General features: G+C 50.4%; 6 protein-coding genes across 6 annotated transcripts; 1 reads left to right on the top strand and 5 right to left on the bottom strand.

Annotated features, from left to right (window-relative positions):
* Positions 1–633: 633 nt before the first annotated feature.
* Positions 634–1,029, bottom strand: COCCADRAFT_99437 (uncharacterized protein; the record flags this gene model as incomplete). Its single annotated transcript, XM_007715391.1, has 1 exon — positions 634–1,029. A coding segment is annotated over one exon (396 nt), but the record flags the coding sequence as incomplete, so codon positions are not given.
* A 627-nt stretch (positions 1,030–1,656) lies between these two features.
* COCCADRAFT_99486 (uncharacterized protein) lies at positions 1,657–2,829 on the bottom strand (the record flags this gene model as incomplete). The annotated part of the gene is made up of 1 exon (XM_007715390.1): positions 1,657–2,829. One exon carries the CDS (start codon positions 2,827–2,829, stop codon positions 1,657–1,659), a length of 1,173 nt encoding a protein of 390 aa, XP_007713580.1.
* Positions 2,830–3,156: 327 nt separating this feature from the next.
* COCCADRAFT_99530 (uncharacterized protein) lies at positions 3,157–4,419 on the bottom strand (the record flags this gene model as incomplete). Its single annotated transcript, XM_007715389.1, has 1 exon — positions 3,157–4,419. The coding sequence occupies one exon, from the start codon at positions 4,417–4,419 to the stop codon at positions 3,157–3,159; it is 1,263 nt and encodes a 420-aa protein (XP_007713579.1).
* A 311-nt stretch (positions 4,420–4,730) lies between these two features.
* On the bottom strand, positions 4,731–6,605 carry COCCADRAFT_6099 (uncharacterized protein; the record flags this gene model as incomplete). The annotated part of the gene is made up of 4 exons (XM_007715357.1): positions 4,731–5,090; positions 5,143–6,225; positions 6,277–6,477; positions 6,528–6,605. 4 exons carry the CDS (start codon positions 6,603–6,605, stop codon positions 4,731–4,733), a joined length of 1,722 nt encoding a protein of 573 aa, XP_007713547.1.
* A 359-nt stretch (positions 6,606–6,964) lies between these two features.
* On the top strand, positions 6,965–8,155 carry COCCADRAFT_99518 (uncharacterized protein; the record flags this gene model as incomplete). Its single annotated transcript, XM_007715388.1, has 2 exons — positions 6,965–7,059; positions 7,120–8,155. The coding sequence occupies 2 exons, from the start codon at positions 6,965–6,967 to the stop codon at positions 8,153–8,155; spliced, it is 1,131 nt and encodes a 376-aa protein (XP_007713578.1).
* A 663-nt stretch (positions 8,156–8,818) lies between these two features.
* COCCADRAFT_99446 (uncharacterized protein) lies at positions 8,819–13,027 on the bottom strand (the record flags this gene model as incomplete). The annotated part of the gene is made up of 2 exons (XM_007715387.1): positions 8,819–12,667; positions 12,716–13,027. The coding sequence occupies 2 exons, from the start codon at positions 13,025–13,027 to the stop codon at positions 8,819–8,821; spliced, it is 4,161 nt and encodes a 1,386-aa protein (XP_007713577.1).
* Between the last annotated feature and the right edge of the window lie 455 nt (positions 13,028–13,482).

Below are 13,482 nucleotides of genomic sequence, written 5' to 3'. Positions count from 1 at the left end.
GCCATACAACCGATCTCGTGGATCACTGCAGTCCGCTTGAAAGTAGAACAATAATTTGTGAAATGATTGTTTGACTTCTGTGCAGGCTAGTTGTAAGCGATCAAATGGGATGGTTTTCTCGAACTCGATGTCTATAGCCGGGCAACCCTTATGTCGAAAACTTGATAATAAACAAATGATCTCTCCAATCAGATGTATATTGGGTGAACTGGACAAACAAATAGCACGCATTATGCTAATAGTCGATGCTCTTGCCCCAGACTCGGGCTTACGGTACCGGCGGCCGGAGAATTCCCAAAATTTAAGGACCCAGAAGAGAGCCAAGAAATCCTCAGCTCTCTCTGTAACCGCTCCAAAACAAAATGACACTCTAGAAGCTAGACTCAGTTCCTGCATTATCCACAGACGTATGAAATATGGCCGTCTCATGAATGAGCGGAATGACTGGTAGATGGCTTGGCGCGTCCTACCGTTCACGGAGAGAAGGCAACGGAGGAATATCCTTTTGTGATCCATAGCCACTGAGAACAAAGAGAAGGTCGACCATGGGTGCGGAAAGTCGTGGAGTCTTGTTAATATTGAACGATGTTTCTTTATAAATTTCAGGAGAATTTCGCTATTATCTTCGTGGGGCCCAACACATGCCAGAACATGCTTCGCTCCTGAGTAGATTTGGTCCATGATTCCGACTTGATGATTCTTTTCTTCGGTCGTCTGGTCAATGCAGATGGCATCCACCCACACATATTTACAGGCCTTGGTGGTGAAGGCCTGCTGAAGCGCATACTCGCAGTTGCGCCGCACCTCCAGACGACTGCCGTTGACTGTAATGTCTGTCGTCTTATTGGTGTCGCCCCATACGTATGATATTGCGTAGTAAGGCGGTGCCTCGCCAATAGGCCAGGAAGAGATCTCGCATTCAATGCGTTGGCCGAAGTCACCGCGAATGATGTGGAGTAGGCGAAAATATGACTTATGTTCGGGAAGTGGGTCGTGTTTAAAAGCGGGAAGTGGGGTTCCGGTGGTCATTGCGGTGGTGGTAGAGGCGGGAACTGCAGTACCAGATGTAACGCGTAAATGAATATAGCGAAGATATTTGGGGATGCGGAAGATAGGGAGGTGAGAAGGTTGGGGCGAGAATGAGCCATGTGCAGGAAAGCCGAGGCTGAAATGCGCCTCGTAGTATGCAAAGCAAGGCTGAACAAGTCCAACACCAGCCTTTCGCCATTAGTGGCCCAGATACGGGCCAGGCGGGACGGAGCCATTGGAAAGATCCGTAGCTATGCTAGACGGTCGCATTAAGGTACTTGGATGACAGCGTTGAGACCATGATAAGGAAGTGATCGTATGTATTTGCCTGATCCATCGACACGTGACCTGGTATCTGCAGATTCCCTTACTCTCTTGACTCTATAGAAACCACCTGGAAATATCTTCCCATTTTCGCGTACAGACGATGTAGCATAGAAGCCAATAAGGCCTTGTATTTTCAACATCAGAATGCAGCTCTTCGCTAGTATCTACCATAACATTCAAAAAGATAAAGCAATGCAGTTTTGAGTAATCAGTACTTACATAGAAGACAGTTTCAACGTGAAGTTAAAATTATAACAGAGATAATCAAGAAATCTCTCTAGAAACTACAATCACCCTGCCTCATCGCACCCCTTTCGCGTCAGCCAGCTTCCTCCTCTGTGCATCTCTCTCCTCCTTCTCCACATTAATATTGAAGCATTGACTCCTAATCATCTCATACAGCGCACCAGCAGTAACCCCATTCATCGGCTGCTTCCACCTCCCCGTAATACGAGTCTCAAGCGCATCCGAATCGATTTGCGTACCCTCATGAGCGCGTAGCACAAAAACAATCGAGTGCCGATACCTCGTCTCCATACCATCTACCCCATCTCCAGAAGACACATCCCGGGGTCCCCCATACGCAACAACCCTATGCCCACCCGCTCTCAACCTCTCATTCGTCAACCTCTCCAACTGGCGTCCGACCAGCATCGTAGCCCCCTTTCCGCCCTTCCGTTCTACTTCCCTCTCCACATCAAACCATTCGGCCCCATCCCAAACTTCCAGACCAGGCGTATCGCCTACAACCACGCTAATTAACCCCAAATCCGCATGTGCCTCAGCAACAACCTTCTCTTCCCACCCCTCATACCTAAACAGCCTCAACATCGTCGCCGTCTTGCCCTCTTCTTCCACGGGCATCCGCGCACACGGCCCCACGAATTGACGCAGACCCTCATTTTCGCCATCAGGAAGCCCAAGCGCCGTGGATATGCGACCTAGGGTACTCGAGCAGTGTTTTCCGACAAGTTCCCAGTACCGTTGGGCAGGAGCGCGTAAGATCTCGGGACAATATGCCAGCGAGCGGAGGGTGATGAATTCTTTTTCGCCGGGGATCTTGGACCATCCTTCTTCAGAGCCGAGACGGTGTTTCCATTGGTGCTTTTCGGAGTCGGCAAGGTTGAAGAAAGCTTGGCCGGCAGAGAAGAGGTCTTGGTAGGCGATTTGGAGTGGATGTGGCCCTGGTGGTGGGATGCTAGAGAGGGAGTCTGGGGATTGAGTTGTTGGTGAAGTTCCTGGGAATGTGATCGTGGTCCATCCAAGTTTCAGTAATGTGTCTTGGTGTTCGGGGAGGACGAGGGGAACGGGTGCATGGATGAGTTGTGGTCTAGTATCTTGCTCTTGCTTTTGCTCTGCTTGCTCGTCTCGTCGCTTTGGGTTCTTCTTTTTCTTAGAGAGGAGACGTGAAATCATATTAGAGATGGAAGATTGATGTTCCGATGACCTTGGCGATAGTGTGGTAACAGCCATGTTTTGGGTTGGCAGCTTTTGATTGCCGCAAATCTGTTAGGTATATTCAGTTGATTTGATGAATGGCGGTACAGCGCAACCAATCGCCAAGGATAAAATCATTTACTAGGTTACAAGTAATGAACATCAAAAGCGCAATGAGAGATGGATATATGATGACGTCTTGGCTACGAAGCTAAGCCACACATGCACAGCCCCTCTGGTCAACCTACCGGTCAGGCCAGGCGCACCACGTGAACTATTACACTGCACGAACGAGTCACGCTGTGGGCGACATTATTGTGAGGCTATCAACATACTAGTTTCGGGATTTCGTCCAGCTATCTCTCACAGCCTCTGCCTGTTCTTGTCCCATAAATCTCTTTCTCTCAACACAAACCAATCATACAACAGCGGCTTAATCTTGACAATTCCATCTTTTGTCTCGCAACCAAATTCCATCCCAGGCTTCCATGTGCCCCCTTCGGCACTGACTTTCATATGTGTCATGTTCTCCAGCCGACACATTGCAAGCCCTATGTTGCCAATACCAGCCACGAACTTGCCAGTCGCACGTCCTTTCTTGATATTGCCACTTTCGTCAAGTTGCTTGATGTCGGCGCCATGTTCGGGAAGAGCGGCTGATGTGGCGGTTGTGTAAAGTTCGACTGGCAAGATGCGTTTTCGTACGATTCCAGTGTGTTTTGTACGGATGGTGAGTTCTTGACCGACATAACAACCCTTTTTGAAATCTATGCCTTGCGAGAGGTCGATGTTGCACTCCATTGGCAAGGCACCCTCGCGGGGTATTTCAACCTGTCCCTCTGGGATGCCATTTCGATAACGTTGAAGGTGATATTCTTGAACATCTGCCGGCTGCGCGCCATCTATTATCGTTTGCGCATTTGAGTCTGCGAGATGGCGATGCATGTTTGGTGCGCGCGGATCTTTCAGGTTAGCAACAAGACATTGAGTGTTGGTTTGCTCAATTGCAGACCCCCAAGTTGCCCAGACCCGTACTGCATCATGGTTGATTTCCTCAATCTGAACCTTGCTCCTCAATTTATGGCGTTTCAAGTGTTTTTTCAATGCCTCCACTTCACCTCCGTCCACCTCAATATAGCAAGCCCAGTGTCCCTTTTCTGCAACAAGCTCAGGCCATACCCATACAAAAACGTCCCACAGTATTCTGCCTCGCGCATCCAGGAAGGCCGAGTAAAATGATGCTTGACGGTCAGGATCAACATTGTTTGTTATCAGGCCTTGTAGAAACTTTGCGGTGTCGGGGCCGGAAAGGGCGATTAGGCGACGATGTGGCAGTGGCGCAAAGCCTGAGTCCGTGGCGTATGCAGCCTGGCTCGATGTCGAGTATTGACGGAATGTGGATTCTCTCTGAGGTAATTCAAAAGTTGAATTCGGGACGGCAGCTCGAGTGCGAAAGTATTGATGCGACGTCAATTGCTGTGAGTCTTCACTGCGTAAGGACGCTGCGGTGCCAAGATATCGTTGTACGCCAAAAGCTGGGTTACGTGGATAGCGTACGGTATTACGGCATGTGTCACATATGTATCTTGCAGTGCGCCTGGGCGCGCTTAGAGTTAGAGCTGCCATGGGTGGTTGCGCAAGGGTAAAGTTTGGAGATGCAGTGAAGAACTCTGACGACATTCCTACTTGAGATGCCTCGGCATTTGCGGAGTTAAGAACGAAGTCAGACAGTAGCCTCTAAGCGCAAAATGACATCAATGTGTAGAGCAACAAGATCTAAATGCACTATTGCGAAAGCCAGCTATGCAAAAACCGGCAGCTTGTTCAAAATACATGCCACCCGCTAACCCATGCGAAAGTATATCGCTTTCCGACGAACGCCAGTGCTCAAAGTGACAGCTTTTGAAACCCGAGCCATCATTGTGGCCAATCAACCTCTATTCGTCTTTTTTACCAGTCAATCTCGAACGCTCATTCTTACCTCCCTTTGAGTTTCCAGCACCCGAGTCGTCACTATCTTCATCACTGTCTTCGTCACTTTCCTCCTCCTCGCTTCCATCGCTACTCCACTTGTCGTCCTCCCCAACAGCGAAAATTGTATCGCCATCAAGACTTTCTCTAGGAGGGTGAATGGGCTTTTGTGGTTGTGGCGCAGGTAGGGGCGATGCATCGCGTGCATGATCGTTAGTGGACCTTTGCGCTGGATCATAAGAGGAACCCTGATTCGGGCCCCCTTCCTCCTCGTCCAAGGAGTCTCTGAGTGAGGCAATCTCGAAGCCTTCATCATCCTGAGCAATCTGAGGATGGGTCAGCATCCCTGTACGGAGCATATGGTATATGTAGACTTACCTCGTCGCTCATAGCAAATCTTCTGTTGTTTGCCGTTGGCCTCCACATGTATGCAACAAAGCATACATCAGCCAAGTAGACTAGGTTTAGCCAACCATCAAGTACGAACCACCGCGTTTGCCAATGGGTAGGCGCAAAGTCTGGAGTAGAAGCACCAGCAAATGTGAAGCTGTTGATGAAGAAGAAACCGAAGATGACGATAATGCTTGTCAAGATGCACCACCATAATCGCTTGTACATGGTGGCTTTGACGTGCTGTTTCCGCTCCATGAGGTCTTTCATGGTAAGGTTTAGCGAGTTCAGAGTCCAGATGTAAAAGGCCGTGAGTGTAGCGGACAGCGGAAGGATAACAAGCAAGACAATAGGTCCAGCATCATCTGGGCGAACAGTGAGTGAGGCGACCGCGTAGATGACACCAAAGACGAAGTGTGCCACGGCGAGCCAGCGGACGACCATCATTGTCTTTCCAAGGGAAGGCTTGACGACACCATATCCCATGCATACGATAAGAAGCAAAAAGAACGAGAATGAGTTGCGGAAGGCGTTCAGAACAGCAACGATAATCATGAGTGCTTTGGCGCCGACATTGTTGCCGTGGCGGTTTTGGTAGTCGTAGTACCCCCAAGTCATGAGCATTTCCAAGACCAGAAAGACCAGGATAGCGGTGATATAGTTCTGCACGGCGAGAATGTCATGCCTGTTTTGGAAATACAAGAAGCCCCAGAATGTCAAGACGAGGAAGTATACGAGTGTGATGCCGCCGTAAAAGGGCAGTTTTGCAATCTGGGCCGCCTGGAGTTCGCCATATGCATTCCGGAAAACCACGACGGCCTCGTATTGCAATCGACTATCTTGGGCTGCCGCTGCCACGCAGTAATATCCCGTCTTTATCGAAACCTTTTTCTCTCCGGTTGAGATGGGGTAATTGATAGGCTTGGGGTCGTTGAGGTTGATTGCGGCGGTCCGGATGTACATTTGAGAGATGTTGTCGACGTCTTCGGCGAGCACCCACTCGCCCTTGTGCGTTTCGTTACATAATTTCAGTTTGATCGATTCGTCGTCACAGATATAATGGCGGTTTTCCTATGCGCAAGTCAGTTAACTTTCCCAAGCATCAGGCTGCTGAGTACCAACGTCGTTCACGGGCAAGTCGGATGGAGCACCCAGAAGCAACGTGTCCTTCCACTCCCATATTACTACGCTGACTATCGGGTTCTCAATGCCCTCGTTCTTCTTTGGGTCTTTTATGAACTTGACAAGTATAAATGGGTCAACCTTGCCGCCCCATGCCTTCTTGCTGTACATGCCTGAGCATTTCTGGCGATCATCTTGGTTCTAGAGGCGTGTCAGCGGTGGAAAGAACACAGAGTAGAAGGCGAAGTTACCAGAGTCACTTCCACTGCTGCTACTGCTGTAATTGTGGCCAGCAGCAGCAGCGCGATAAGGCGCAAGCCCGCCTTCATCCTGCCTAGAGATGAAAGGCCAGCTGGCGGAGCTGACGGCTAAAAGACAATGGCGCTTCAGGCCAGGGAACACAATGCGAATCGGGTCAGCGAAGGTTGTTCTTCTTCGCGTACGGGTTAACGATGGGTCATGGGCGCAAGTCTGGCGTGAAGCCGTGGCAGTTTCGATTGCGCGTTCGTTCACAACCCCCCAGCCAGGTCCGCCTTCCCGGCAGCTCGGGTTAGCACGGCCGTTTGTGGCGCAGCCTGGCGTTCAACTGCATGTGGCGCAGTCCCGCACTCTTCACACGCCTACTGAGTCAGCCCTGCACAACTATCGCAACACCAACATCGACATCACCACCTGCAACCACACCAGTATGCCGGGCAAACACATTGCTGACGCTTCTGAGGAGCCTTGTAGGCGATGCAAGGGCGTTTCCGTGCTTGTCGTTCGCTCTGAACCCCTCTGCCAGTCAGTTATACGCCACTTGGGCAAAAGCATAAGAAAAAGAATTCGCTAAAACTTGCACAGTGACTGCTTCGCCCGCTATGTTCACACCAAATGCATCAAGCGTCTGGAATCTTTCCGGGTCAACTTTGGCGCACAGAAGCAACGCAGGATTCTGGTTCCCCTGTCTTTCGGATTCTCATCCATTTCCCTCCTGCATGTCCTGGATTTGCATCTCAAGACGCAGAAGAGCAAGACTGGCCGCACTGGTTTTGAGATTAGTGCAGTCCATATTCGAGAACCAGGACATGCCGTGCAGACTGAAGAGCTTCTGGAGAAAGTCCGCGCACAATATCCAGACCATGACTATGTTTCATTACCTTTGCACGATGTATTTCGTTTGATACCAGACGATGCGTCACTCAAGACCCTACTGCCCCAAGCTCAACAAAAGGCTGAAGCAAGCCCCGAAGACCAGTTGGTGCACATGATTAATTCCCTCACCTCGGCCACAGCTCGCGCTGACGTAATCTCTACTCTCCGAACCCGCTTAATTGTAGAGCACGCCAAGTTGGCTGATTGCGAGAGCATTCTCTGGGGAGACAGTACCACCACTCTAGCTCAAAAGACACTCGCAGAAACAGCAAAAGGCCGCGGCTTCTCTCTTCCTTGGCAAATATCAGATGGCGAATCCCCTTTTGGCCTCCAGTTCCACTACCCTCTGCGAGATGTTCTCAAGAAAGAACTCGTATCTTATGTCAACATGCCAGAATCTGGTCTGGTCTCACTCGTACACGAGTCATCCTCAGGCCCCACACAAGCATCTACGAGCTCCAAAAACACAACCATAGACGACCTCATGAAGCAATATTTCGAGTCGGTTGAAGAAAACTTTCCAAGTATCGTCGCAAACGTTGTTCGCACCACAGGCAAACTCCAAGCCCGTCCTGATGCGCTCTCGGATCCGCAATGCAGCTTATGCAGTATGCCCGTGCCTGAAGGCCGTTTTGGTATTCACGGCTGGGGTGGTGATCAACACGATGGTAATGGATCCGAATCTGAAAGTAACAACCGAAACATCTGTTATGGATGTACAAGATCGCTCCCTAAAGCTGTCTGAGCATGAAGGGTTATTGGAACATGTAAAAACCCGTTTCATACAACACATTACTTCGAACTCGATGTTCGCTATATCCCCCCAATCCACAAAGCCAGTTCTACATTCTTGCACTGCAGTGCTAAGCTACAGCTGCAATACAGCCTCGACCCTCCATCAGTACTTCAACACCCTCTCGGCTAAGTCATCGCAACGCCGCTCAATAGCCTCTTAAAAGCACAAGTCGAGCTTCATCAGGCATCTGAGCTCAGCTGCTTGGTTGAATGGCTTATCGCTTCAGAGAAAGGACGCTCAGTCGGATGTTCACCCAAATCGAGGCTATGACGCGTATCACGACGTCCACATCATGGACAACCTACTCCATGCCGCACGCGCAGATCCAAAGCAGGCTCACGAGCAAAACTCTATCTCACAATCCGCACCGTGTCCTTCCTAATTCTTCGCCAGAAAAGAAAATCGGACTGTGGTTTGTACAGAAGTTAGCATCACAACTAACATGTATCAAGAAAGCAATTGATCAGTCACATATTTCTAGTCTTATGGGAATATAATAGCGGACAGGAGACGTAGATTAGAAGAGCCAAAGAAGGAAGATACGATATCTAACACTAACCCAATATATTCAACGACCTTGTCTACATCATCGTGATTTCTATCACCCTCACTCTAAGCATCCAACCCATCCCTCTCAACCAACCACCTAACCACCTCCACAATCTCCGCCTCCCTCTTACTGATACCCTTCCCCGGCTCCCTCACCATCCCCTCCAGCACCTTATCCAACATACCCCTCAACCGACTAACCAGCACACCGATCCTTGCCCAGCCCCTAAGTCGAATCCACTCATCAACCACCAACCCGCGTCCCAGTGTATCAACCTGAATTCTACCCGCAAACATGAGAAGACTGTACGCATTGAACGGCGTGATATCCCTGATGAAAACTTTACTCGTCGCCATCTTGTTGAAATACGCGATAAAGGAGGCGTTGTGGGGAAAAGTCTGGCTGGAGAAGAGGGTGGAAGATGGGTGTACGAAGACACGTCCGTTTTCTTGGTTGAAATATTTGATCTCGCGAGCTGAAGGGTCCAGTTCGACGGCACCGGCTATGCCTGCGGCGAATTTCTTGTCGGGGAGCTGGATACGCGCGATTTGCGGGTTGAAAGAGCCGGCGATCAGGGCGCGCAGGAGGGCGTCGTTGGTGTTGTGTTTGTTGTAGGTGGAGTGCGTCGAGGGGTTCGTAGAGGAGTAGTGAGTGGGGATGAATGAGATTTCTTTCAAAGAAGAGAGATATTGGGTACGATTTGAGGCAATGTCGAATAGTGTTTGGGGGGAGAGGCGGTTGTCTTGACACCAGAAGCGGAGGTCGCGCGATGAGGTGCCTTTGCTGCGCAGTGCGGACCATTGTTCGTAGGCACGGAGATCAACCAGGAGATCACCTTGGTTGTTAGAGAATGAGGCACGAAGGCGGTCGAACTCGTTCCGTGTCTCTTGATCTCGCTCTCGCGGTGATATGAACGGACTGCGTGCTGTCAGGACCGAAGCAATGGTCAAAGCAGCTTCAAGACAACCAAATGTCGCTCCATACACTAGGAGCTTGCCCAAACGTAGATCTGCTGGAATCATGGACATGTGGCGACCGAGAGCAGTTAACTCATTATCAGTTATGGCTCCCATCTGGGATAACAAGCGGACAGCACCCTCGACTGCAGTACTCTCTGGCGGCGTCAAAGCTGAAGCCAAGAACCCAGAGACATCCTGTACGCCCATGGCTTTGATTGAGAGACACATCTGTTCGAGTGGCACGCGACGAATCTCAGGATCGGGCCGCTCCATCATCTTTGCTTCAGCATTTCGTGTGTACAATTTGTAACAGTCGCCCGCCCGCACACGTCCTGCTCGTCCACGCCGCTGCTTGCATGCTGCCCTTGAAGCCCACGTCTCAGCCAGACGGACCATGTTGTTCTGTGGGTCATAGCTTGTCTCTTTTACTCTGCCTGTGTCGATGACGGCAACAATATCCTCAATTGTAATGGAGGTCTCAGCAACGTTGGTACATGCGATAACCTTTCGTTTGCCATGGGGTGCGGGAGGGAACACACGTTTTTGTTCAATTGGCAAAAGTGACGCATGCAGGGGCAGTGCATGTAAGTTAGCGAATTGGCTTAGCGCTTGGAGAGTGCGATCTATCTCCATTGTGCCAGGTAGGAATATCAAGATACCGCCATCCTTGGATCCGAGTTGACGGTCGATATAGCGTACGGTCTCAGCAATCAAGTCATAGTTGATGCCGAAACCAATGCTCCGGAGATTTGCAGAGAAGCCTTTATCTCCAGAATCATCTTCCTCATCCATTCCGTAGCCTTTGAATCCAGTAAAGTGAAGAATGTCGTCCATGTAGTAGTCAGTTACAGGGTGGGTACGTCCCTCAATCTCCACACGACCGACGGGTCCTACCTCTTTGAAATAGGCCTCGAAGACGGCGGCATCAAGTGTGGCGCTCATGAGGATAACCTTGAGATCTTTGCGTTGCCGTAGGATTTGTCGTAGCAGAACAAGCAGAAAATCAGTATCAAGACTGCGCTCGTGTACTTCATCTACCACAACATGGCTCACGTCCGCCAATGAAGCAACAACATCATCGGCATTTCCGCCAGAGGTCTGGAGTCGCCTGAGAAGAACACCAGTCGTGACGAATATGATCTTGGTAGTACCAGGCTTCTGCTTCGATTCTCCACGAATGGTATAACCAATCTCATCGCCAACCTGAGAACATCGCTCATCAGCAACGCGATCAGCGAGACCAAGAGCGGAAATTCGCCGAGGTTGTGTGCAGACGATGTTTGCTACGGCACCAAGCTGCCGCTGGATCAAGTCGTCCAAAACAAATTGCACTGATTGAGTCGACTTTCCTGAACCAGTCTCACCCGAGATGATAGTGACATTACATCTGTTGACAGTCTGCACAATTTCTTCCCTTAAGCGCCAGGCGGGAAGCGATTTTCGAGCATCCATCATCTTTTGTTGAGCAGGAGTATCTTGTTTAGCTTGCCAGGCAGCCAGCGCGTTTTGACTTGCAGGGGTCGCCGGTGTCCAATCGATAGGTTTACGGGGCTTGCCCTTTGCCTTTCGTTTCTGACTTGGTTGTTCAGACATATGATCCGCCGCCGCCAGTCCGGAAGAGACATCTGATAATCTCCCTGGATTTTGGAAGATGTCACCAGCATTCGTTTGGATCCAGTCCACGATATCATATACCATTGGCATGCCAATGAAATTTGCTTCTGCATGAAGGAGGGCCTGCCTGATGATGCTTAGGCGAATATAGGCTGGGATAGCAGCTTCGAATGTGATTATTGGTACAACAGCGGGATAAGGACCAAAGGGCTTTCGGACTTGTAAAATGAGCCGTTTACCTTGTTGCTTGACGTCCAATTCAATCCGGCATGCTTCTGGAGTGGGCCGTGAAAAGAGGCGATCGTATATCGCCTCCAGTGATGACATCTCGACTTCCCATGGATCTTCCTCAGATGGTTCCTCTGACGTGCCCTCTGACAGCGAAAGATCCGCCAGTTCTTGCAAGATGCTGTTGTCATCCTCTTCTGGTCGAAGGAGCCGAGCCTGCAAAAGAGCTGCCGCTTTTCTTTCATCACCACCCTGACTATCAAAGGCTTCTTCACATAGGTCTACAGCATATCCAGCAGCTGCTAGACGCTTCACAGCACCTTCGCGCTTGAGGTTTGTACTGGCCATGCTAACACCAGCAACATAACCTTCGGGCAAAGACCAAGATGGAAGATCATCCTCCGGCACGTGAATAAGGAGCCATTCAATGATTTCCTCACGGTCTTTGCAGATTTCGGCTGCCTCTTCAACATGACTTTTTCGAAACCCAAGATCAGCGATTTCCTCGACCAACCTAGCCTTGGTAGCCGCGTCCATCTCTACACCATTCGGATTCCAGAGGGCATCGCGGCGGATTAAACGCTCTGCTTCTTTTCTTGTGCGCTTTCCCAACTCAATCTTTGGCACGCGTTCCCATCCCTTCATCAAATTCCTGCTTGGGGCAGACTCCTTTGAAGACGCAGGCATCGCCGCACCGGGCTGCTGATTGTGTGCTTTCTGAGCCTCTGCCTGTTCTTTCTGCTTTTTCTCGCGCGCTTTGGCAGCTGTCTCCCGAGCCTTCTCTCTTTCTGCAAAGCCGAAAAATGGGTCAGCTTCGTACATCCAGCCTTTTCCATCCTGCTCATCCCTCTTTTTCAGTTCCGTAAACTGTCCTTTCCACAAATCTTTGTAGGTGGGTGGAAGCATCATGTGCAGGTTCTTGGCGCTGGCAACGCGAAAAAGGGTATATGCAGCCGCAAAGTTGCGAGCCTCGACAGCGGTCGGTTGGTGTGCCTGCTCCTCGAGTTCGGCGGGGATCTTAATTGGCGGCAGAGTCGTCGTCTCTCGTGTCTTCTGGTTCACCTTGGACAACACCACAGCATAGGCAAAATGCTTGTCGCCATCCTTGCGCTACAAACCATCAGCTGTGATGCATCTGCTTTGAAAGAATATCCATACAATGCGATAGTCTGGCTTAGCCCATTGTTGCTTCTGGAAGTGCTCTGACAGTAGATTGACAGGCAATTTTCCAGTCCACGATGCGCCAGCTATCAAAGTCCGAGTGTCTGGTCTTTTCGGTCCATCTTCAGGCTGAGCGGCTCCTCCCTTGCCCTTTCCTTTGCCGTCGTTTAGGGCTGCGTCTCCGCCAGAGCTTTCGCCCTTTTTCTTTCTGGCCTTGCCGTCGCCAAACACAATGAAGCTTGTGTCTTCTTCGGGCGGGACTGACTTCTTGGCAGGTTTACCGCGGGGCGGGTGTGCGTTCTTTGGCATTTTTTCGGAGCAGGAAAAAGTTGCAGCGTCTAGTAATATCCATGGACAGATGTATGCGCTTCGGAAGGGGAGCGATGGACAAAGATATCTTGTGTTCGTGGGCGGTGAAGGGCGCTCGCGCTAGCAAAAGGGCTCAATCACCAAAACTCCACCACCAGCTATCAGCGTACTTGTTCGAAGAGGAAGTAGTTGTGGATTGTGCTGTAGACATTGCGAATGTGGCGGCAAGGCACTTGGATGTTGCACGCAATCCGAAATTCCGATGGTTGCAGGGATGCCTCGGTACGCTCGAGCCACATGTTGTGAGCCTCATCGTCATCGCTCATCAACGCGACATGTCGTTGCGCCAAATCACTAAACAATCCATTTTCGGCAGATTGTTTTCAATCTCATACAGGAATATACGTGAGAGGAATCCAGGCTTCTTCCAGTCACCGTGTGATAGCTTCCGAACA

This window comes from Bipolaris zeicola, assembly GCF_000523435.1.
Source record: "Bipolaris zeicola 26-R-13 unplaced genomic scaffold scaffold_104, whole genome shotgun sequence".
NCBI lineage: Eukaryota > Fungi > Ascomycota > Dothideomycetes > Pleosporales > Pleosporaceae > Bipolaris > Bipolaris zeicola.
This window is presented reverse-complemented; position numbering and strand designations above follow the sequence as displayed.